General features: G+C 45.1%; 1 protein-coding gene across 2 annotated transcripts in view; it reads left to right on the forward strand.

Moving 5' to 3' along the window:
- The window catches only part of kpna1 (karyopherin alpha 1 (importin alpha 5)), a 45960-nt gene that overhangs the window by 16879 nt on the left and 2422 nt on the right, over positions 1 to 26659 (forward strand). For both annotated transcript variants that reach the window (XM_088283381.1, XM_088283382.1), the window contains exons 9-13: positions 13069 to 13232; positions 19446 to 19524; positions 19605 to 19730; positions 19806 to 19933; positions 23471 to 23646. In XM_088283381.1, the coding sequence (XP_088139507.1) occupies positions 13069 to 13232; positions 19446 to 19524; positions 19605 to 19730; positions 19806 to 19933; positions 23471 to 23646 (673 nt within the window). The remainder of the gene's footprint in view (positions 1 to 13068; positions 13233 to 19445; positions 19525 to 19604; positions 19731 to 19805; positions 19934 to 23470; positions 23647 to 26659) is intronic.

The following is a 26659-nucleotide window of genomic DNA, read 5'->3' on the forward strand; positions in this document are numbered from 1 at the left end:
AGTGCTGCAGGAAGATGACTTCAGTAGAGTGGGTCCTCATCCAGGGCCGTAATATCCATGGCAGCATATGTTCAAATCGGCCTGCCATGCATGTTTTTGGAATGTGGGAGGAAACCGGAGTACCCGGAGGAAACCCACGCAAGCACGGGGAGAACATGCAAACTCCACACAGGATGGCCGGAGCCGGGATCGAACCCACGCCCGATGCTGTCTCTCACTGTGAGGCCATCGTGCTAACCAGTCGGCCACCGTGCCGCCTGTAAAAATTACATCAGTACAAAAATCGATATAGAAACAGAAATAGAACCCTGACTGGTTGGTTATATTTCGGACATTTAGCTACACTCATCTTTTTAACAACAGTAAGTCCTTCGGCGGTGTTAAAATTAACAGTACAGCTCAGGGCAGCAATTAGCTTTAGGTCGCTAAACAGACGACAATCGCGCAATAAAATTAGCTTCTTACTGGCAACATGGTGCCTCGGATGCCTGGCTGCTTTCAATCATGCAGTCGAGAATGTTCGCGTTCACTACATGAACACTGGAGCTGGTCTTCTTGAACGGTGCGCATCGCTGAGCGGCATGTGCTTTTAGCCGGAGCCGCTATATGAGTGTCAATGTCAGATAGCGATATTCACAAGAACGCCGGTTGTCGTGTCTTGGTGAAAAGTTGGACTTTGAAAACATCCAGCACGCCGGCACCAGACCATAGTAAAGCTATGCAGTGCAGAGATGGATGAATAAACAGACTGAAAAATTCAGAGCACAAAATTTTCAAAATCAGCCGAGTGTGGTCACATTGGAACGTATCATTTCCGGAAGAGTGGCGAATGCGAAGCCCGGAGTGACCTTAGTGAAAAAAGTTAAGTGGAGCTAACGCTAATGGCTGAAATTGTAATATAAAACAACCTTTGTCGTCGTAGGAATATAAAATCTCTGACTTAAAACAGAGTAAGAGGTGTGTTCCAATGGTGTCTTGTAGATATTAACGTAGCCTACAGTCGAAAAACTACAGCCAATCATCATCCAAATAAATATGCAGGTCTACTTATTCCCACTTTAGTCATTTGTAAATATCCCAACTGGTGCTTTCTGTCCCGCATGTCGTCACCGTGATAATCAAAGAAGCGTTGTGCATGTCCTCCCAGGCTCATATATGTAGCTCTGCCGGTGCATTATCTCACTACCACATTTCCTCATTCTCATATGAATCCGCCACGGAGGGGTTAATCCTTTTGATATGTTGAAGTGGTCATAGGTGGGGATGTTCACATGAATTTTGGTGCAAAGTTATCACCGTTTGTGGACGTTATAAGCAATGAAAGTACAATGGTTTCTAATGGAGAGTTTGTAATCTGTCCCTTGAGTGACTCTGCAGCAACATGAGGAGAGCGGAGGGGGGGCATAACTATTTTTCAAGTCGTCACTTAGTTCCTAATTCGTCAAAAATGAATGGGGAAAAAAAAGCTAATGATAATCGATTTCAGTTTCCTGATCAAAATGATATAAACTGTGCTTGTTCGTGAAAAATGAGTCATCTTTTCTGGACAGATACTTTAAAGAATTCAAGCTGTAAATTAATTATGGTTATATATGACCAGCTGCTTGATGGTGCAACATGCCACAATTTACATATGATCCGATGAGTCAACTAATCATGACTACTATTGCTGATTTGATTATTCGACTACCAAAGTAATTGTTTGTGGCAGCCCAATTTTTTTTCTTCATTCGGCTGCGTGTCTGCTTGTGCAACATTTGCATGTGACATGAAAATTATGTTCTCTGCGCCAATTGGCTGTTGTCGTTGAGGGACGGACTGGGCCCACATGAGTTGGCCTGAAATACTGATGGGAACTTGGTGATGGATGAAGATGCACACCTTTCCTCAAATGTGCTGTTTTAGCCAGCAAAATCGCAACTGTTGTTGTGACGTCACTTTGCAAGCAAGTGGTACATTTACGAGCTCGTACAGTGCAATACTTATTTTAGCATGCTCATTACTAAGGTTAAGGTTATTGTAAGTGAAAACGAACAAAATAAGTAAAACTACAATTTAAAAAAATCATTTTCGTTAACGAAATAAAATAAAATCGAGAATGTTTTGGTGAAAAAAAAACAACAAAATTCACTCACCAGAGCTGCACGCCGACCGTTATTCCCACAAGTATTAATGACTTACAACAGTACCGACAGTCTTTGTAATCCATCCATCCGTTTTCTGAAGCACCGTACTACGAGGCGCATGTGAGCATGCTAGCTCGCGCATGCTAGCTCGCACATGCTAATGGCTGTTAGTAGCAGCACTTCAGCTCAGACCGATCAGGGATGTTTTGGCAACACATCTAATTGACTACATTAGGGGAGGGATGCCACTGGTGTCCACACTCCTTAGAGTCATGGTTTCAAATCAAAACCACAAATATCTCTGATCACCATACAAGCAAATAATGAAACAATGAAAGAAATACAATTAACACAAATCATGCATCTCTCATGCCATTCCTAATAAATAACACAAAAACAGTACTCAGACATTCTGGGAGATTATCACACTGAGGCATTCTGGGATCTTATCAGCCTTATCAAGTTAGAGAGATGTAAGTGGTGTTTCTTTTTGTTTTTTTGTGATGTTTGCTGCTTGCAATAACATGAATGATAAGACAGACTACGACATTGAGGACAGCTGCCCTTTTGTCCAGCTTTCTCTTGCACCATTACTGAAAAAACATATTCACATAATGTATTTGTCACACTTGCACAATAAATCGAAATGTAATCAACATCGAGGTTTGACGTAGTGCGATTATCTAATCGCAAAACAGTGAGGTTTTTTATTTTTCCCTCTCGCCCCCCAACCATTGGCCTTTGAGTGACAGATGAATTATCCAACCAGAATTGTCGATGCTCAGGTCTTAATAGCGCTGACGAATCAGTGTAGTTGGCTAACACACGTTAGTCTGCGTTCCGGTGCCAACAGTCAGCGCCGCGCAGTCCGACAATAACACACTATGCGCGCACCTCTATTTTTTTCTGTCATTGCCGTGTACCGAAGTAGATGTAATGAATAGAAATAGAATAGAATAGAAATCCCTTTATTGTCATTGTACTCAAGTGTGCAACGAGATTAGAGGGCTCCCCTCTCCAGTGCAATACAACAATAATACAGACAAATATATAAATTAGATAAATAAATAAGACAGTGCAATGGAATTCAGTACTGAATAGGGCATATAGAAACACATCACAATGCTGTTTTGCAAGGTTAGGGTGGTCTCAAATTTCCCCATTGTGGGACTAATAAAGGACATCTTATCTTATCTGTCTCGTGTGTGTGTGAGAGTTCAGTATGGAGATGGCTCTCGGAAAGAAACTGTTTCTCAGTCTATTGGTCCTTGATTTAATGCATCTGTAGCGCCTGCCAGAGGGCAACAGGTCGAACAGGTGTGAGTTTGGGTGGGTATTGTCTTTGACGATGTTGAGAGCCCTTCTGAGGCACCGGGCGGTGTAGATGTCCGACAGCGAGGGGAGAGGGCAGCCAATAATCCTTTGCGCTGTTTTGACTGTCCTCTGGAGCCTCACTCTGTCCGCCTCAGTGCAGCCGCTGTACCAGGTGGAGACACAGTACGTCAGCAGGCTCTCGATGGACGAGTGGTAGAAGGCCAGCAGCAGCTTCCTGTCCAGGTTGAATTTCCTGAGGACTCTCAGGAAGTGCAGACGTTGGCGGACCTTCTTTACCACTGCTGTGGTGTTGTGACTCCAAGAAAGGTCATCGGAGATCTGTACTCCCAGGAACTTGAACGTGTGGACCCTCTCCACACACACGCCTTCGATGCAGAGGGGGGGCGGCAGCGTCTTGTTCCTCCTGAAGTCGACGACAATCTCCTTTGTTTTAGCAGAGTTAAGGTGCAGTCTGTTGTCCTTGCACCAAGTTGTCAGTCTCTTTACCTCCTCTCTGTAGGCTGTCTCGTCACCTTCCGAGATCAGACCGACCACTGTCGTGTCGTCAGCAAACTTGACGATGGTGTTGTTGCCGTGGGCCGGGCTGCAGTCGTAGGTGTAGAGGGCGTACAGGAGAGGGCTCAGCACGCATCCTTGGGGGGAACCGGTGCTCAGCATGAGGGTGGAGGACGTGTAGGGGCCGAGCAACACAGTCTGGGGTCTGTTGGTCAGAAAGTCCTTAATCCAGATGCGTGTGAGGGCAGGGAGGCCGAGAGTGTCCAGTTTGGCGACGAGGATGTCTGGGATGATCGTGTTGAATGCCGAGCTGTAGTCCACGAAGAGCATCCTTGCATAGCTCCGCTGTTGTTCCAGGTGGCCCAGTACAACATGCAGAGCAGTGTCGATGGCGTCCTCAGTGGATCTGTTAGCCCGGTATGCAAACTGGTAGGGGTCCAGAGTGGGAGGAAGGCAGTCCCTGATGTGCTGGAGAACCAGCCTCTCAAAGCACTTCATAATGACTGGTGTGAGAGCAACAGGACGGTAGTCATTCAGGTGGACGGCTGGTGACTTTTTGGGGACAGGAATAATGGTGGAAGTTTTCAAGCAGGAGGGGATGACTGCCTGAGCCAGGGAGCGGTTGAAGATCCTGCAGAAAACATGTGACAGTTGGTGGGCACATGCTCTGAGGACCTTGCCTGGTATTCCGTCGGGTCCAGTAGCTTTCCTGGGGTTGACCGCCAGGAGCGCGCGCCTCACATCGTGTTCCTCTACGATGAGTGGGGGGGAGTTGGAGCTTGAAGTGCGGGGGTGTGACGGTTGGGGCGAGTCAAAGCGAGCGAAGAAGCAGTTAAGCTCCTTCTTCTTCTTCTGCCGCCGTAGACGAGGAGAGGGAGATGCTCGTGCTGTAGACGGTCGGTACGTCTATTATTTGGACGTACGGCAGATTGGACAAAAATGAACCGCATTAAAAAAAAAAAAAAAAAAAAAAAAAAACATCAGACACCGAGGCAACAAAACCAGCGTATTTCAACGTTTAAAACAGAACCACCGATTTGAGTATGAAGCATGTCAAACAGATTCGAAATAAACAGATGAAGGGGAGGCAACAACTAGCGGTCATTCACGTGCTAAGCTAAGATCGCGAACAGTAGCATTCACGTTTTGAAAAAATGTGGCTTCGGAAAACTCCTAAGTATGTGTGCGTACCAGTGACGAGCTCCCTCTCAGAGCATCTTTTCAGCACTAATGGCAACATTGTAACTTGTGATCGTGCATGTCTGATACAAGCAATGGTGAATATGCTGCTTTTTCTAGCCCCCAAAATACTAATACAATACAATGTAATTGCCAGAGAGCGCCTTGTACTTTTCATCAAATGGTGACATTAGTGATTTGTATTATAATATTGATCAAATTCTTTGGCTGAAACTAAACTGACTCACAATCGTAGTTTTGTGAGCATTGTGACAAGCTTGTGTGTGACGTGTGGGTGTGCCCGTGCATGCGTGAGGAAGAGTGCAGTGGCGCAGATGAGCGGAGATGCTGCAGTGGCGAGCGAGGAAATGAGTGACAAGTGTAAAGGAAAAGTTGAAGAGTGTATAAAATAAAGCAAGTCGAAGCAGAAACGGATAACAGTGTAAGTATTGTGAGATGTGTTCACTGTCCGCGATTGTTTTTGTCCATCTCGCTTGCCGTACTGAGCGGCAGCGAGTCACGGAAATGCACAATAAAGACAGACAGCGCTACTGCCTTGACTGGCCTACTGCTTGGCTCTTGTCATTAATACTCTTTAATACGTATTTTACAAACAGTAGCATTTCAATGCATTTTGACGTGTAAAATACAAAAAACGCAAATCGAATCGTAATCGCAATATTGGTCTGAATAATCGCAATTATTTTTTTTTTTTTTTCAAAATCGTGCAGCCCGAGTCTAGTCAAGTCAATTTTATTTGTATAGCCCTTAATCACAGACAGTCTCAAAGGGCTTTACATAACCACAATCGACATCCCCGATCTTAACCCCCAGGAGGGCAAGGAAAAACTCAAAAAACCTCATTAGGGGAAAAGTGAGAAACCTTGAGAAGGGACCACAGATATGGGGTAATCCCCCTTCCAGGATGACCAGGCTGCAATGGATGCCAACTGGGCAACATTTGACACATACAATGATGCTATACAATATTAGATGAGATAATGTGAGAATCAATTAAATGAAGTGCTGCAGGAAGATGACTTCAGTGGAGTGGGTCCTCATCCAGGGCCATAATATCCATGGCAGCATATCCGAGAATGAGCCTTCGATCTTGTACCGGTTAGTTGGTGTAAATTCAGAACAGCCACTTCCAAGTGAATCACCATCACCTAATTCCCAAGTCGGGGAATTGGGAACAGAAAAGAAAGAACAGAAATAGTAAACAGGCCAACAAGTAGTTCAACGAAGTGCTGAAATATAAGGAAATCAGAAGAGGCGCTGCATGAAGACGACTTCGGCAGAGCAGGTCCCTTCCCGGTTCGTCAGTGCCGTAATCTTCAAAGCATGTCCCCATCACCTAATTCCCAAGCAGGGGAAGAGGGGGCAGAAAAGAGAAGAAGCGGCAGTAAACAGGCCAACAAATAATTAAATTAGATGCTAAAGTATATAAATAAATTGATCAAATGTTGCGCTGCAGGAAGACGACATCACTGGAACAGGTGCATGCCCAGTTGGTCAATGCCTTAAACTTCCTAGTGGGTCACCGTCACCTAATCCCCCAGCCGGGGGAATAGGGGGCAGAAAAGAAAAGAGAAAAAAAAAGCGGCAGTAAACAGGCCAACAAATTATTTCAGCTAAACGCACAAGAGTATACATGCGTCTTTAAGTAGTGTTTTGAACATTTCTACTGAGGTGGCACCTCTAATATCGGAGGGTAGTGCATTCCAAAGCATTGGTGCCTGAATAGAGAAGGCTCTAGAACCTGCGGACTTCTTTTTGGCTCGCGGGATCACTAAAAGACCAGCATTTTGTGAGCGAAGGTTTCGGGACGGAACATATGGTACCACGAGGTCAACGAGATAGGAAGGTGCTAAGCCGTGCAATATTTTAAAAGTAAGTAGCAGAACTTTAAAATCACATCTCAAGTGGACCGGAAGCCAATGCAAATTGGCTAATATCGGGGTAAACTTTCTCGTCTTAGTTAAGAGTCGAGCTGCTGCATTTTGAACTAACTGCAGACTTTTAATACTAGACATGGGGAGACCCGAGAGCAAAACGTTACAATAGTCGAGGCGAGACGTAACAAACGCATGGATTAAGATTTCCGCGTCACACGTTGATAGAATTGGGCGAATTTTAGCAATGTTACGCAGATGAAAAAACGCAGTTCGAGTAATAGTTTTAATGTGCATTTGAAATGACATAGTTGCGTCAAATATAACACCGAGATTTTTTGTTGAATCCTTTTGGGTAATATTACATTTATCGATACTCAGAGTGGTGTCTTTGAAAAGGTACCGATGGCGCGCTGGTCCAATGATGAGCATCTCGGTTTTATCTGAGTTAAGACGCAAAAAATTGAAAGACATCCATTGTTTAATTTCGGCAAGGCATGCCTCTAATTTATAGCAGTCGCGCGGATTCGTTATATCCAACGGCATGTATAACTGCGTATCATCAGCATAACAATGAAAACTAATATTATATTTCCGTATAATATAACCAAGCGGTAGCATGTAGATGCTTAACAATAGAGGTCCAAGTACCGATCCCTGCGGAACTCCACATGTGATCTTACAAAGATCCGAAGTCGCATTGCCATGAATTACACGGTGCGTCCTCTCCGACCGATACGAATTAAACCAAGAAAGCGCTGAACCTGAAATGCCAACACGTTTCAAGGCGTTTTAATAATATGTTATGATCAACGGTATCAAAAGCGGCACTAAGATCGAGTAAGAGTAATAGCCCTAGCTCTTATCAATGACACCATTAGGGAACTTTTTTTTTTTTTAAAAACTTGCCATTCAGAATTGAATTTGCGTAATTTTTACGACTCGCCATGATGCTTTTAGTTCTATAAACCGGTGAAAAAACTATATATAAAAAAATTTGCATGCTTGACTTTTTTTCCGGTCTCGCAAGATCCAGTAAGGTGTTGGAGTTTTTCCAGCGTCAGCGCTATGTCATAGGACTACGTTGTTTATTCGGCCAATTAGGATTAGGTGTTTTTTCAAAATCGTGCAGCCCTAGTCACACTCAATTTGTAGCATAGATGTCTCAGACTTTGGCCAGCAGGGTGTGCTAACATGCACTCTGCAATGCCCCAAAGGGACAAACTCGATGGCTGGGAGAGCTGTTCAGTCTATAGAATAGGCGCGTCGTAAGACAAGGGGCATCGTTTGTTTTGGGGGAAATTAGAGACTTTAAAGTGCGCCTTATGGTCGCGAAAATACGATACATGCTTAGTGTCTGCCAGAACTGACAGCAATACCGCTGGTCGCACGAGCTCCTCCGCTATGTTAAAAATGCTGGTCAACTTGTTAAAATGTACTCTAATCCAATGTTGATTAAGTCCACATGAATATCCTATCCAGCAGCAAAAGTATGAAACAGCTAAAAAGGCAAAGGCACCCAGGTTGGACCACGTGTATTTCAGTTAACACTACATTGCGAGTGACGTCTTCTGTTTTTCTCTTTGGGGAGAGATTTAGGGGGTATTCAAGTGTTAATTTATTATTTGAATTAAGCGGAAATTGGGGTTACGTCGCCAGCGTAGGAACGGAACTCGTTCATAACCCGCGGACTCCTTGTATGGTGAGACTGTTATGGGAGCGTTAAAAACATGGACTTTCACAAACGCGCCCAGGTAAGAATAAATACTAACAAATCAGGGTTCCGTTTTTTAGGTTGATTTTTGTGTCGGCGTATTATACCGGGTGCGTATTATACGCGGGATTTATAAAAGTTCTTTTTAATTTATAAAATGAAAAATACTGTGAAGTCTTGAAAAACAAAACAAACAAACAAAAAAAAAAAAATATATATATACATATATATAGGAGTGATTTTCAAATAGTGGGGCGCGCTCATGCTGAGGGGGGCGCGTGGGACCCTGGGGTACATGTTTTTTTGCATAGTTTTGGGACCAAAAAAGGCGATATTTCAGGCAACGCGAGTTTGAGCTCATCAATGCTGTTTGTGCCCCCAGTTCACGCAGTACTGGTTTAAAAAAGTGTCGCCCTGTCACGCATTACTGATTAAAAAAAAGCGTTGCCCCGTCGCTCGTTGACTGGGAAGTGATTTCTTTTGCCGCTATTTAAATGCACCGCGCCAAGCTATCTTGCGCCGTAGCAGTACGGACTTTATTTGAACTTTATGTAAGTCCACGCACAGCAGAAGCAACAAGCTACGTGATGGCAAATAAACGACTTCGTAAACAAGTAGCGTTCTAAACGAGGAGGCGAGCAAGGCGCGATAATCACTAAAATGAATTGCTTTGATGTATGCTCAACTTTTAACAGAAGTCTGACTCGAACCGCGTTTGGGCGGAGAGCCAGCAGCTATGGACAGAAATGTTGTATTGCAACAATTACGTATCCAAACAAAATAAGACAATGGCTACGTTGGCAATTTAGCAGACGCTCTCAAGCTGGAACACGGAAATGGATGACGTCATCACAACGAAGAGCTTCGACGTCAAACTTTTTGTAAAAAAACTGTATTGTAAACATTAAAAGTACGTATAGTAAACAAAACTGTTGCTTTATGTTATTTATATAGATTTTTGTTTAAAATCCCCCTGGCTCTTTTTGTCTTTTCTATATTATGTACGTATTAATAACTGTTTGGTTTGTTCATGTTAATAAATGTATAAAAAATACAAAAACGTATAGTAAATATTTATCATCTCATCAATATTTGCACAACAGTACTTTTCGAGATCCTCACAATAGTCGTTAAAATATTTTTTTATCAATTTAGCTTTGTTAAGGGATATTTTATTGACAATATAACATTAATATACAAAGAACATGTACATTAGTACGAAATGTAAAAAAAAAAATGGTGGTGGGGGGCGCAAATAGTTTTTTTCTTGGTAGGGGGGGCATGACTGGAAATAATTGAGAAGCACTGATATATATATATATAAATATATATATATATATAAAACATGTTATTAATGGGATTAATCCAACCCCCTTTTAACGCCGTCAATTTTTTTAACGAGCAATTAAGACTCATCTTGGCCTAATAAACAACGTAGTCCTATGACATAAGCGCTGACGCTGGAAAAACTCCAACACCTTACCGGATCTTGGAGACCGGAAAAAAAGTCAAGCCCGCAAATTTTTTTATATATAGTTTTCTCACCGGTTTATAGAACTAAAAGCATCATGGCGAGTAGTAGAAATTACGCAAATTCAATTCTGAACGTCAAGTTTTTTTTAAAAAAAAGTTCCCTAATGGTGTCATTGATAAGAGCTAGGGCTGCACGATTTTGAAAAAAAAAAAACAACCTAATTGCGATTATTCAGACCAATATTGCGATTACGATTCGCGTTTTTTTTGTATTTTACACGTTAAAATGCATTAAAATGCTACTGTTTGTAAAATACATATTAAGGAGTATTAATGACAAGAGCCAAGCAGTATGTCAGTCAAGGCTGTAGTGCTGTCGGTCTTTATTGTGCACTTCAGTGACTCGCTGCCGCTCAGTACGGCAAGCGAGACGGACAAAAACAATCGTGGACAGTAAACATATCTCACAATACATTACACTGTTATCCGTTTCTGCTTCGACTTGCTTTATTTTATACACTCTTCAACTTTTCCTTTACACTTGTCACTCATTTCCTCGCTCGCCACTGCAGCATATCCGCTCATCTCCGCCACTACACTCTTCCTCACGCATGCACGGGCACACCCACACGTCACACACAAGCTTGTCACAATGCTCACAAAACTACGATTGTGAGTCAGTTTAGTTTCAGCCAAAGAATTTGATCAATATTAAAATACAAATCACTGATGTCACCATTTGATGAAAAGTACGAGGCGCTCTCCTCTGGCGATTATATTGTATTAGTTTTTTGGGGGCTAGAAAAAGCAACATATTCACCACTGCTTGTATCAGACATGCACGATCACAAGTTACAATGTTGCCATTAGTGCTGAAAAGATGTTCTGAGAGGGAGCTTGTCACCGCTACGCACAAATACTTAGGAGATAGTTTTCCGATGCCAATTTCTTTCCAAACGTGAATGCTACTGTTAGCGATCTTAGCTTAGCACGTGAATGACCGCTAGTTGTAGCCTCGCCTTCATCTGTTTATTTCGAATCTGTTTCATACACAAATCGGTGGTGCTGTTTTAAATGTTGGAATACGTTGGTCGTGTTGCCTCGAAGCTGATGCTTTTTTTTTTTTTTTTTTGATGGGGTTTATTTTTGTCGAATCTGCCGTACGTCCAAATAATAGACGTTCCGCCCGTCTACAGCACAAGCATCTCCCTCTCCTCATCTACGGCAGCAGAAGTTACTTCCATTACATCCACTTTGGTACACGGCAATCACAGGAAAAAACAGAGGTGCACGTGTTGTGTGTTATTGTCGGATGTGTGTTAGCCAACTACACTGATTGGCCAGCCCTATTAAGACCCGAGCATCGACAATTCTGGTTGGCTAATTCATCTGTCACTCAAACGCCAAAGGTTGGGGGAGAGAGGAAAAAAATAAAAAACGTCACTGTCTTGTGATTAGATCATCGCACTTTGTCAAACCTTAATGTCGATTAGATTTTGATTTATCGTGCAGCCCTAATAAGAGCAAAGTCCTTTGTGTGTACTGCCATTGTGCAATGAACTACCATTGCAGCACATCCAGTTTAAAATACCATTTGATGGCCAAGTACACCGCTGATGCCAATTCTCCAGCCCCTTCATGGATAATTTGCGACAGAAACCGGTGGATGGATCAACTAAAAAGAGACTCGCCGAAGCCATAGCTTAGTGGGTGGCCACTGCGTGTTAGCATCCTGGAGGACGAAGGTCTGGCCGAAATACTTCGCATTGTGTCCAACGACTACACTTACGATATATATATATATATATATATATATATATATATATATATATATATATATATATATATATATATATATATATATATGTGTATATATATATATATATATGTATATGTGCATATGCATGTACACAAGCACGCACTCACGTTTTTTCATTAAACAGGGTAGTTTTATACTTTAACAACTCTTTCTTAAATTATTTTGTCATGATGATGTCTTGTATGATTCAACATACAGCAAGGCCTATTTGATAGTGTAAGCTTTTATTACCAATTCAAGGTCATATTAACAACAGTGTAATAGTATCACCACACTTTGTTTGGCCACATAATATCTTAGGTGTAGTCTCATGGGTCTAATGAAAGTGTGATGAAGCTTGGTTTTCAAACTGGCATGCTTTTATTTTTATGGCCTGAACTTTCATTTTCGTGTTACGTTTATGTTGCCTCACCGTGCGTGACTATTGCCAAAATGAGTTTTATTGCCTTGCGTTAGTAATAAAAGCCTTGCATTATGGAATATGGCTCGCCGACGTTTGAACCCTTTTTACACTATTCGAAAATGTTCTGAGGGCCAGCGGTTTGATGACAATGGCAGAGATAATAAAATTCAAGAACAAACTCAGTTTTTGTTTTCCAGCTGATGCTGTTGTGAAATGCATTCCACAAATAAAATTGTATTGTATTGCATGGTATTGCAAAGTACAATAATGGCTTCTGTCACTCATCTCCTCAGCTGTCTTCATTATGCCATCTAGTCTTCCATAACCAAAGTGCTTTTAAAGGTTCATTTACCATATTAATTTGTCGTTTACATTCATTTCAAATTGTTTTCTGTTCGTTTATTTATTCCCCATAAAATTTATATTTGCTAACATTTTGGTTGTCTGGAAGAGCGAAATTGGATTTACATTTTTTCCAATGGGAAATATTGTTTTGTTTTTCGTATATTTTTTTTTAATAGTTTTTTTTTTCTTTTTAAATCTTATCACAAATTAATATTGAAAACCAAGTTTCGAGAATGAATATAGTGTGTGACATTGTGTTAATCACAATTGTGTTGTTGGCACAGGTGTCCCCATGTCTCAGCGTTCTTTCTTGGCTGCTGTTCGTCAATGACACAGACATAATGGCAGATGCGTGCTGGGCTCTTTCTTACCTGTCAGATGGGCCCAACGACAAAATCCAGGCTGTTATCGACTCAGGGGTTTGTCGCCGGCTGGTGGAGCTATTGATGTAAGCCTCCCATTGTTTGGGGTCAAATCTTTTCAAAAGATCAACAAATGTGACTTTTTGGCGCCTATCCCGACCATCTGCTACACTCTGAACTGATTGCCAGCCAATCGCAGGGCACTCATAGACGAACAACCATTTAACTCCATCCAGCCATCCATCCATCCATTATCTGGACCGCTTCTCCTCACTAGGGTCGCGGAGGGTGCTGGAGCCTATCCCAGCTATCTTCGGGCAGTAGGCGGGGGACACCTGAACTGGTTGCCATCCAATCGCAGGGCACACATAGACAAACAACCATCCACGCTCACACTCATACCTAGGGGCAATTTAGAGTGTTCAATCAACCTGCCATGCATATTTTTGGAATGTGGGAGGAAACCGGAGTGCCCGGAGGAAACCAACGCAGGCACGGGGAGAACATGCAAACTCCACACAGGAAGGCCGGAGCAGGGATCGAACTCACGACCGCTGCTGTCTCTCATCCATCCATCCATCCATCCATCCATCTTCTGTACCGCTTCTTCTCACTAGGGTCGCGGGGGGTGCTGGAGCCTATCCCAGCTATCTTCGGGCCTTTGGTGGGGGACACCCTGAAATGGTTGCCAGCCAATCGCAGTGCTGTCTCTCACTGTAAAGCCATCGTGCTAACCAGTCGGGCCACCGTGCCGCCCCCATTCAACTCCAATATAGTAATTCATTGTCAAAGATAACTATTCGGGGTGTATACGTCAATCAATTTTTATCATTAGCGGGAGCTTACGCGAGTTGGCTAGTTTTCACATGGAAGCTATTGAGTGTACGTGTAGAAGAATGAATCGGCACAGAAGAGGAGGTAGCACACCAGAAATCGCAATAAATAATAAATGGATGGATAAATGCCTTTATCATGGCATACGCCAACAAACCAGAACTCATTTTATGAAAAAAATCAAATTAAACTAAAGCAGATATTGCTAATGAGCTGTTGAGTGTGTCTGCTGTGTCACTCACCACAGATGGATGGACATCGCGGCCAAGAGAAGAGTTATAACAGTAACAGCACATTTCAGTGCTTCAATAGTTTACAAAATTAAGATATTTTTAGCGATTTTTTTGTTACAGTGTAATTAACCCAGAAGTGTTGCTTTTATTTATTTAAAAAAAACGTTTTCTTGTCATTTTTCAAAATAAACATTTGAAATTTTTTTCCTGTTATTTGTCCCTAAAATATACCGAACCGAAGCCTCCAAGAACTGAACCGAAATGTGATTTTTAGCCAACGGTTACACCCCTAATAACTATCATTTGTATTAATATGAAATCTGCTGCAGGTACAGCCAGAAGCAGTGATCGAGAAACCCTATACTAATTTCCCTGTCACAAGAAAACAATTAAAATTACAAGCTTTTCTTTTATTAATTTTTTTTCAATGCTGTGGACTAAGGCTGGTTTTAAATTCACTCTCTATGTTTAAAGAAAGCAGGTGTGCCTAAATTGCACTTTTTAATTCAAGATCCTTGTGGAAAATAAGAATGTATCCTGCATTATATTGGACTTAGAATTGTGGTCATAAAATCCGTTCTGCTCTGCTCGTCATTTTTGCCCAGCGTCTTCTTTCATTGTTGAGTCACGAGCATTGATCTGATCTCAAGTTAGGGAGGCGAGCAATTCTTTAGACTTGTCCTGGGTTTGTCAGGGTTCGCCGTTCGGCGAAGAGGGGGTGGACCCAGAAAGCGAGGAAGCAGGGAACGGGTAAACTTAAAGGGAATTTATTACACTTAACAACGAGGACAAACAACGTGGCGTGGAAACAACGTGGCGTGGACAAGCTTACGTGGCAGGGTGCAAAGTAACAAAGACAGACAAAACGTGACCTAACAGAACGAAAAGGACAAGTGACGAGGATCGTGACAAACGCTAGGGACCGTGAGCTTGAGCATGGGGCATGAGCATGGGGCAAGAGCATGGGGCAAGAGCATGGGGCTAGAGCATGGGGCTAGAGCATGGGGCTAGAGCATGGGGCTAGAGCATGGGGCTAGAGCATGGGGCTAGAGCATGGGGCTAGAGCATGGGGCAAGGCAAAACGAGAGAGAGAGAAGGAGGGTGGTCGAGAGAGTCCGTAACGGGCGTAGCAGGAGAATGTTCCGACACAAAGCTGTCGGGATGAGGTGTTCAAATAGTCCATGATTAGGGAAGCAGATGGGAGTCAGGTGCGCTAATGATAACGGGGAACAGGTGCGTGGCTGGTGAGACAGAGTGCTGAGGGGAAACGCCCTACTCAGCTGACAAACATAAACAAAAGTGCACATGGCAGGAAAGTGACAATAACAAAAACACTGACCTGACCGACACGGGTCATGACAGTACCCCCCCCTTAAGGGACGGATTTCCAGACGTCCCAAACACTTAAACATAAAAAAAAAAAAAATGTCCAAAAACGAGGGTGGGCGGAAGGGGCCGGGAGGTGGGACCAAGATCCGTGAACGAGACTGGTCTGGCGGATGTCCAGGAGGCCAGACCAGCGAGTCCCATCGAGGCCCTTCGGGCGGACGTCCGGGAGGCCAGATCCATGAGTCCACCCGTGGCCATCCAGGCGGACGTCCGGGCGCACCCGAGTCAGGAACGTGGAGCGGGGGCTGGTCGTCGAACGCCGCCGAGACAGGAACTTGGAGCGACGGCTGGTCGTCCAGCCCCGCCGAGTCAGGAACGTGGAGCGACGGCTGGTCGTCGAGCGTCGATGAGACCGGAACGTGGATCGGCGGCTGGTCGTCGAGCGTCGACGAGACAGGAACGTGGATCGGCGGCAGGTTGTTGAGCGTCGCCGAGACAGGAACGTGGAGCGGCGGCTGGTCGTCGAGCCCCGCCGAGACAGGAACGCGGAGCGGCGGCTGGTCGTCGAGCGTCGACGAGACCGGAACGTGGAGCGGCGGCTGGTCGTCGAGCCCCGCCGAGACAGGAACGTGGAGCGGCGACTGGTCGTCGAGCCCCGCCGAGACAGGAACGTGGAGCGGCGGCTGGTCGTCGAGCCCCGCCGAGACAGGAACGTGGAGCGGCGGCTGGTCGTCGAGCCCCGCCGAGACAGGAACGTGGAGCGGCGGCTGGTCGTCGAGCCCCGCCGAGACAGGAACGTGGAGCGGGGGCTGGTCGTCGGACGCCGCCGGGACCGGAACTTGGAGTAACGGCAGATCGTCGAACGCCGCCGAAGCAGGAACCAGGAGCGGCCGTGGGTCGTCGGGCGCTGCCGGGACCAAGACGAGCAGTGGCGACGGGTTGTCGGATGCCGCCGAGACCAGAGCGGGGCGCGATGGTGGGTCGTCGTGCGTCGCAGAGACTAAGGCGAGACGCGGCGGTGGACCGTCGTCCATCGCGGGCACCGGAACCGGGAGCGGCGGCGCTTCGTCGGGCGCCGCTGAGGCCGATACGGCAGGCGGCTGGTCGCCGTCCACCGCCGAGGCAGGAACCTGGAGTGACGTCTGCGGGCCGTGCTCTGCCGCAAAGTGAGCTTGGGGCGGAAGCAAGGCGTGCTCCGCTTGAACTAGGGCTTGGGTCGGACGCCATACAGGCTCCGCAGGTACGGGAACAAGGAACGGACGCAAAGCGTGCTCCGCCTGAACGTGAGCTTGGGACGGACGCACAATGTGCTCCGCCTGAACGTGGACTTGGGGCGGACGCAGGGTCTGCTCCGCCTGAACGTGGACTTGGGACGGACGCGGGACATGCGCCGCCGGAACAGGGACTTGAAGCGAACGCACGACGTGCACCGCCGGACCATGGACTTGGGGCGGACGCGGAACGTGCTCCGCCTGAACGTGAGCCTGGGACGGACGCACAACGTGCTCCGCCTGAACGTGACCTGGGGACGGACGCACAACGTGCTCCGCCTGAACGTGAGCTTGGGACGGACGCACAACGTGCTCCGCCTGAACGTGAGCTTGGGACGGACGCACAATGTGCTCCGCCTGAACGTGGACTTGGGGCGGACGCAGGGTCTGCTCCGCCTGAACGTGGACTTGGGACGGACGCAGGACATGCGCCGCCGGAACAGGGACTTGAAGCGAACGCACGACGTGCACCGCCGGACCATGGACTTGGGGCGGACGCGGAACGTGCTCCGCCTGAACGTGAGCCTGGGACGGACGCACAACGTGCTCCGCCTGAACGTGACCTGGGGACGGACGCACAACGTGCTCCGCCTGAACGTGAGCTTGGGACGGACGCACAACGTGCTCCGCCTGAACGTGAGCTTGGGACGGACGCACAATGTGCTCCGCCTGAACGTGGACTTGGGGCGGACGCAGGGTCTGCTCCGCCTGAACGTGGACTTGGGACGGACGCGGGACATGCGCCGCCGGAACGGGGACTTGAAGCGCCGGAACGGGACTCAGCAGCTGACGGGGAGCCGGGACGGGGCTCAGCAGCTGGCGGGGAGCCGGGATGGGGCTCAGCAGCTGGCGGGGAGCCGGGACGGGGCTCAGCAGCTGGCGGGGAGCCGGGACGGGACTCAGCAGCTGGCGGGAAGCCGGGACGGGGCTCAGCAGCTGGCGGGGAGCCGGGACGGGGCTCAGCAGCTAGCGGGGAGCCGGGACGGGGCTCAGCAGCTGGCGGGGAGCCGGGACGGGGCTCAGCAGCTGGCGAGGAGGCGGCGTGGTCTGCCGCCGCTGACATGGAGGCAGCATGGTCTGTGCCGCTGACGGGGAGGCTGCGGTGGGCCGGGCGCAGCAGGCGGGCCGGGCGCAGCCGAGACGGGGAACCTGATCCCTATCCGCCTGCCGCCATAGGGGATCAGGGGAATGGGAGACGCGAGGGACCGAGACTAGGGGTGCTGGTGAACGTGAGCTATGAGACAAAACGGGAACGTGACCAGGTGCTGAAACCGATGGGGGGCGAGGTGTACGTGAACCGTGAGACGCGACGGGAACGTGACTAGGTGAACGACGTGGCTGTGACTTGCGCGACTCGGGGAGTGAGGCGCGCGTGGTACTGTGGGGAGTAGCCGAACCCCCACTGAGGCGCCATCGTTGACCGCTACGTTGGGGTGCCCGGAAGGCCAACCGGGTGCCCCAGTAAGGGCTCGCTGTGGCAATGGGGGAGAAAGGGTCAACCCGGAGGGGTGCCCACAACTCATCGTCAGAGGGAGAGTCATCCGCGAATTCCGACTCGGAGTCGTCGTCTAACTCCGAGTTGAATTGCACGGGAGGGTGCGTGACGGAGGGGTACTCATTATCGTGATCGTGAAACAAAAAGGGTGAGACCGATGTGGAACGAAAAATGGAACCTACGTGGAGGACACGGGGTTGGTCGGCAGGCGGAGGGGAGTAGTCCGAGCGGCGACGAAGGCGACGCCGCCGAGAGCTCCCCGCTGGGTCCGGATGAGGTCGGAACATTCTGTCAGGGTTCGCCGTTCGGCGAAGAGGGGGTGGACCCAGAAAGCGAGGAAGCAGGGAACGGGTAAACTTAAAGGGAATTTATTACACTTAACAACGAGGACAAACAACGTGGCGTGGAAACAACGTGGCGTGGACAAACTAACGTGGCAGGGTGCAAAGTAACAAAGACAGACAAAACGTGACCTAACAGAACGAAAAGGACAAGTGACGAGGATCGTGACAAACGCTAGGGACTGTGAGCTTGAGCATGGGGCATGAGCATGGGGCTAGAGCATGGGGCTAGAGCATGGGGCTAGAGCATGGGGCTAGAGCATGGGGCTAGAGCATGGGGCTAGAGCATGGGGCAAGGCAAAACGAGAGAGAGAGAGAAGGAGGGTGGTCGAGAGAGTCCGTAACGGGCGTAGCAGGAGAATGTTCCGACACAGAGCTGTTGGGATGAGGTGTTCAAATAGTCCATGATTAGGGAAGCAGATGGGAGTCAGGTGCGCTAATGATAACGGGGAACAGGTGCGTGGCTGGTGAGACAGAGTGCTGAGGGGAAACGCCCTACTCAGCTGACAAACATAAACAAAAGTGCACATGGCAGGAAAGTGACAAAAACAATAACAAAAACACTGACCTGACCGACACGGGTCATGACAGGGTTCCTTTGTGACCTCCAAGGTCAGGTAACTTTGAATAGTTTAAAAATGCATTTTTTTTGTTTGCTTCGCTTTGATTCTTACATTTGTTTCATGATTTTAAATAAAGTATGCTACGAAATATGCAAAAAAAAAATTTGAATGGTCACATACTTATTCATGGCACTTCTTTTTCCTGTAATGTAAACAACAGTGTTTTATTCCAGGCACACTGATTACAAGGTGGTCTCTCCCTCGTTACGAGCCGTTGGCAACATCGTCACTGGTGATGATTTCCAGACACAGGTAATTTCAAAGTTCAGAACACACAGATACACACCATGTTCTGCAGTCTTTTGAATGTTGTGAAACTTGTTGTGTTCTAGGTAATCCTAAACTGTTCAGCATTGCAGTCCCTTCTCCACCTCCTGAACAGCTCCAAAGAGTCCATCAAAAAAGAAGCTTGCTGGACAATCTCCAACATTACAGCAGGGAACCGAGCACAAATACAGGTGCGCAACCTTCCGACAAATCCAAATACTCAGCACCGGGTGCAGTGTTGACCAAATCATACCGTCCTAGTGCAGATGGTGATTGATGCTAATCTGCTGCCTCCTCTCATCAACATCCTACAAGTGGCAGAGTTCCGCACAAGGAAGGAGGCTGCATGGGCGATTACTAACGCCACCTCAGGGGGCACTGCAGAGCAGATCAGGTAAGACTACTTACATTGCATGTTGTTGTTGTTCTGAAGCCTTTAAAGTTTAAGGGTTTATAAACATATAAACAGGTTTTTGTATAATAAAAAATCAAATATATGTCTAAAAATCCTGTGGCAGGTGAATGTGGGGAGCCCCAAGTCGACCAGAATGTAACAACATTCAACAGAAGGCTGACTTAGTTGACAAAGAGCACCCTGAGAGGTCTCCCGGTGTTTGAGGTGCCTCAACACGGTGTGGAGTGTAATTGCAATTGCATCCTCTGTTGATCTAGTTCAGGACTCTATATATTCCCACATTTGTGCGGGTGACAACGGCCGCATTGCATCACATGACAAACACATTGTCGCGCGACCCCTCTGCTACATATGCAAGATACATGACACAAATTGTTGCCTCGCGCATCATCTCTCATGGTAGGCCCGTTTTAATCACATTCTGTAATGAACTAGTACTCAGCTTTTCCCGACCAGGTTTCTCAATAAACACAAAATTCCATACACCGTACATAAATGTGCATTTATGGGAATGACAGCATGCTTTTTTGTTTTAATTAACGATTTAAAACGTTTTATTTTCAGAAATCAATTAACAGAAAGCAATTAGAACTAAGGTTGGATAATATCTTGGTCATACAATTTCCCAAGGTTTCTGCCTTGTTGAAAAATTACTTGTATCATAGCCGCATGCTTGATGTTTGTAATAAGCCAATCTGCATCAAAATCGCTTAAGAATTCAATGAGTTAAGGGGGAAGAGGTTCAAGAGCGCTTGCGTCACGTGAAGCCCCCAATAGCAACCTTCGATCAAGCGAACCCAGAGTTTCTGGCATTAAATTATACTATAAGTATTCAATTAAACTCTTAAAGCAGTCACTGAAGCCTAGCTAGACAGTTGAACGGCCAGAAGAAGTCAACTTCTGGCATCTCACAGCAATCTACGTCTGCCATTTTCTATGCTGGAAGACGAAATACTCAGGTTAACTTCGCGCTTTATAGCAGCTTGATGACAAGTAAATAAATTACCAAAATAAGCAAATAAATTAGTCCAGAAGGAAGAATGCTGCATAAAATGGATGCATGTAACCAAATTTTGATGCTGCGTTGTCATTAGCATGTTGCTTTTAAAAAAAACACTTTGGACAACATAGTGTCGAAAAAGCACAATAAAAGGGCACTTTAATGAGGAGACGGTGAAATGGTGTCAAAATGTGACGATCGCGGAACCCTAATTAGAACTATATCTGCTATTGTTGAGTCTAATGTTTGTATATAAAATAGTTTGAATGTTTAGTTGTTTTTTTTTTATCCCCCCACCATTGTTTTCTTTTTATAAACGTAAAATAGGTTTCTCTTTGTGATACTGTAAATAGCTTTTAAGTAAAGTTGTTAAAGAAACTCCCTTAAAATATTTCTCAATGCACATACAACCAACGCCGCTGTCGTCAAATTCAACGCATCAACTAGTCCATTTGTTCTACGTAGCAATATCCCACATCTTCATTGTTGTCACTTAGTTCATTGTTCCATTAAGTAAAAAAGGACCAGAATTGACCATAAAATGCAGTCGAACCAACTGTCTATCCTGTTGTGTCCCAGCTAGGGATGGAGATTCATCAAAAATCGATTTAAAAGCGATATAAACTGCTCAAAATATGCATCGATATAAAAAATAAAATGATTTGCAACGCTATGTTACCCAAAGCCGTTCTCTCTTGTCTGTGCTGTGAATAAGCTGCTTACGCATAATTGCTTAATACGTTGTAAACTTACCTTTCATCGCAACACAGCTGTGATAAACGAGCATTTATAAAGAAAAGACGTTGTGGCTGTTGCCGGATTTAATTTCCGACATGGACTCTCGTCTCTGAAAGCTAACTGTATTTAGCACGCACAGGCTACCGTGTGCGTCTGATGGAACGTCACACGCGATATCCTGTTGTGGTACGCAAACATTATGTAGCGTCTACTGTGGATTGTGGCGGCATTAGTCAGCGAACTCGCAGGCAATATAACCAAAACATAGTTTTTATATACGCATCCTTGACATCAAAACAGCGAGAGCACAAGTGCTAACTTGCGACCACGCTCCGCGTGTTGCGTTTTATAAAGGCGGAAATTTCACGACCCAACATGACACATTTGCCACAAGCCATTAACGGCACATCCGAATCATTAAAATATACTAATTTACAGTGCTAAAAAAATTGCGAAAAAAATTACAAATCTAATCAAATCGGGGCTTGAGTGAATCGTTACATCCTTAGTCCCAGCCAAAGAGCCAATTGGAGTGAAACTACATCACATAATTTCAAAACGTGTGGGTTGTGTGTAGGTAGAAAGGCAAACTGTGTGGTCATTGCCCGATTAAGTATAAACAAGCCTTTACTCTTCAGACGAACAGGTATGGCACAAAGTGTTGGTGGACCAATGGCTCCAGGTGGTTTTCTTTGGTCCCAGGATAATGTTAGCAAACTTCAGGCAGATCGGATTGGTGTCTTGTTTCAGGGAGTAGTTGAAGATGGTGGGGATGTCATTCGCAAGCTGGTCTGCACAGACTAGGGCAGGGCCATGTGTCTGAAAACTATATCGTGACGCATATATGTCATTTCCGTCAATATCGATATATATATAATTATTATTATTATTGTTATGTTTTTTTTTTTTACTATTGAAAATAAAAAAGGGTAAAGGGCTGAGTTCTGAGTTGTTTTATTTTAAAATGTACAACGCACGCCGGCCTCCCTTGTGACGGAGCTCTCGTGTGCTGGAGCTACAGTCCGTTTCATCCCGTGCGTGTCCGCGGAGGGTGATTATTATCGGCTTAACGATTAAGCAAGCCTGCCTCTCTCCTCTGGAGCTCCCGTGTGATGGAACTGAGGGACGTTTCCTCAAGTCGGCCGCTAAGTCTACCTTACGCCATCATTTTTTTTTAGTTTGTTTTGAGTCACGCTAGCTCAGCGGCGCATGCGTAAGCCTCAGGTTGTATTTCCTCAATGGGAGGGAATTTGTGATGAGTTGGGCAATGATAGGTCGAATCTTCTCCGTTGTTTGTTGGTTTTTTTTTGTTTTTTTTGGCTCGATAATTTATCGATACCATTTTCTATTTATCAATCACCCAACTATCGTGATACATATTGTAGCTTTATATCAATGATAGAATTTAACTATATCGATATTGAATTATCGTCACAGCCCTAGCACAGACCCTGAGCGCCCTCGCAAGGAACCCTGTTAGGCCTTGGTGAAATGCACATTGCCACTTATAGAATGATTTCAGTCGTTGCTTGCTTTAGTTGGCCGAACCAGTTATTGAGTTTAGGAGGAAATGACCTTTTTCATGCCGGGCCAGGTGGCTTTGAATATTTTTTTCCCTTATTAATAGGTATGTTACGGTATTTATAATATTGCAGTATTAAGAGTGCTCTTCCATAATATAGAGAGGGTATCGCAGAATCAGTGTTCAAGGATAACAGAACAGAGCTTCTTCACATCTAAGCATTCATTTGTTTGTGTGTATCTGCTACCCCATGCAGGCATCTGGTGGACCTCGGCTGCATAAAACCCCTGTGTGATTTGCTCACGCTGATGGACTCCAAAATAGTGCAGGTGGCTCTGAATGGCATCGAGAACATCCTGCGGCTGGGTGATCTAGAAGCCAAGAGAGGGGGCAACATCAACCCCTACTGTGCACTAATTGAGGAGGCCTATGGTACGTACAAACGGTGTAAGATGCACCACGGCTCATCCAAGAACACACAATGTGGTTGAAATCACTCATTTTTCAGAAGACAGTTCTGTCTCTCACAAATCCTGATGAATAGCGGGGTTCATTGATTTCAGATTTTTTTGTAGTTGACTGTCAGGTCATGATAACTGAAGCGATGTTAATTTTTTTTTTTAATAAACTTGTCAGCTCACTGTCTATCAGTTTTGTTTTCGTCAACGATGACGAAAATATTTCATTAACGCCACTTTTTTGCATGACAATAACGAGATGATGACGAGCTAAACGTGGCCACACACACAGACACGCTTTCGTTTGACGGACCATGACAGTGACACTCACTAGGCTACTTGGTTCTGATAACAGCAAGCTGGTACAAGTAAACAAGATATATGATTGATAGTTTGTACTTGTGCTATTGCATTAGAACAGTGCTTCTCAAATAGTGGTGCGTGCCTCCCTGGGGGGTGCGTTGCGAGGCTGAGGGGGGCGCTTGTTACCCTGGGAAACATGCTTTTATCCGCCGTAGTACGGCTGAACGATGTATGGTTTTGGGACCGAAATTGCAATCTCATTCAACACAAATTTGAGATCGTCTAGGCTGCGCTTTGTGCCCCTAGTTCAAGCAGTAGGTCACGCAGTAGAGCGTGTCGCCCTGTTGCTCGTTGTCCCGGAAGTAATTTCTTTCACCGCTATTTGAACGCTAGGTGCCAATCTCTCTTGCGCCGCAGCAGTATGAGCTTTATTTGTACTATATCTACACAGCAGCAGCAATGAGCTGCGTGATGACAAATAAGCTATCCCACTAACAATTACCGTTCTGAACGAGTCGGCGAACGAGGAGGCGCGTGCTAATCGCTAAAATGAATTACAGAGTAAAAAGTGCTTCGATATACGCTCCACTTTTAACAGAAGTCTGACTCGAACCGCGTTTGGGCGGAGAGCCAGCAGCTATGAACAGAAATGTTGTATTACAACCATTACATATCGAAAAATAAAATAAGACGACGGCTACGTTAACAATTTCGCAGACGCTCTCAGACGGGAACACGGAAACGGATGACGTCATCACGACAAAGAGGTTTGATGTCAAACGTATAGTAAATATTTGTCATCTCATCAATATTTGCACCACAGAGTACTGAGTTTTCGAGATCCTCACAATAATTGTTCTCAAAATTATATTTCTTATCAATTTAGCTTTGCTAAGGGACATTTTATTGACATAATCTAACAACAATATACAAAGAACAAAAAAATTGGTGGTGGTGGGGCGCAAATTGTTTTCTTCTTGGTCGGGGAGGGCGTGACAGAAAATAATTGAGAAGCAGTGCATTAGAACAAGAAGTCCATGTTGTTGACACGTTTTTAATTTGTTTATTTATGTTGATTTAAGTGAAATGATGCCAAATAAAATGTTTTGGTGCTCGGCTTATTTTGGAGCATGAGCATTGATTCCGCTGTTACCACTTTTATCTGTTTGTAATGCATAATCCTTATTAGTCGATCAGAAAGTCTTTGCTATTAGGTGGAAACCTTGTATGCATATTTTGATCTAAAACGGACTAAAACCTTTTTGAGTTTTCATTGCCTAAATTTACAAAAACTAAACTAAGACTTTTTTTAGTTTCCGTCGACTAAAACTAGACTAAAACCTTTTGGGGTTTTCGTCGACTAAAACTAGCTGTAAATGTAGCCATAATTGGGCATGGATATAATTTATTTGTTCCTTGTTAGTTATTTATATGTATAGTTAATTTATGCGGTTAAGTAATTTACATATTAGTATTTGCATTTAATTATATACATAGTATTGCATTGTTTGGAGGACACGCCCTTGCCTTCCGTTTCCCTTTAAATACTTCCCGGTTTTCGCCCCACACGTGTATAGATGATCAACTGGTTTGACCCTGCGGTCACTTCAGAATAGAGACCAGGAGGATAAATGATCACCTCAATAATTCACCCTTTAATTCCCTTTTTTGCGGCAGCAGCCAACGAGGTATTTTTTCATTTTTACTTTGTTGTTTTTATGAATGTAACTTCGGTGTGATGGAATAAGACGCCTTCATTAAACCAGTTACAGAAAGAAAACCATTTGTGTTTGTCGTGCCTGCGGAGGGAGTTACACTAGCCTAAAACCTTTTAGGGTTTTCGTCAACTAAAACTAGACTAAAACTATTACAAATAGGAATGACTAAATGTGACGAAAACTAATGAGCATTTTCGTCCAAAAGACTAAGACTAATTCTAAAATCCCTGCCAAAAACAACACTGCTGTCTTTACACCGGTTTAGCTTCTTTTCGAAACACAAGCTCACTGTCCCCTCAATCTCCGGTGCACTCACACGTCTAATCACATTCAGACACCTTTCAGCCTTCCAGAACAAATAGAACATCATCATCAAATCATGTTGCATAACTGGTCACTGCTGTGCTATAATTTAAAAAAGACAATTCACAGGAGGGGGTGAATTCTGTGAAATATTTGGCTGCCTGCTGTTCGTGGGGGCCGGCTTGCTTTTGTTGCAAGGGGTTAAATTGATGACGGCTGTATTTTGAGTTACACTCTTACATAATCTACACTCTTACATAAGCTGTACACGGACTACTTTTCATTGTGTCTCAGTGTCATTTCCTTAGTAGTATCCCATGATAATATGATTGAAGTGTTGTACTCGCTTGTGAGATATGACATTTTAATGGTGCTAAATAACTTTTTTTTTTTTTACTCTTTATTTCCTGATTACAATATATGACAGGTCTATGTAATTTACAGTTTAACACATTTGTACACAGATTTTTGCTCTGGCCCATTTCCTATCCACTGCAAATAGCAGGGGGGGTCACTGTACAGTAAACATGCAACAGCCAAGTAAAGAGCAGGCGTTGTACTTTTTCTGTTGCAGCCAGATGTTGGGTGGGCAATTGTTAATTCCATGTCTGTGAGGATGAGATGCTGACCATAGTTTGTTCGACGTTTGATGGTTTAATGTGC

The sequence above is a fragment of the Idiotropiscis lumnitzeri genome, chromosome 19, assembly GCF_059441095.1.
Source record: "Idiotropiscis lumnitzeri isolate Australia: NSW breed Sydney's pygmy pipehorse chromosome 19, RoL_Ilum_1.0, whole genome shotgun sequence".
In the NCBI taxonomy this organism is placed as follows: Eukaryota; Metazoa; Chordata; class Actinopteri; order Syngnathiformes; family Syngnathidae; genus Idiotropiscis; species Idiotropiscis lumnitzeri.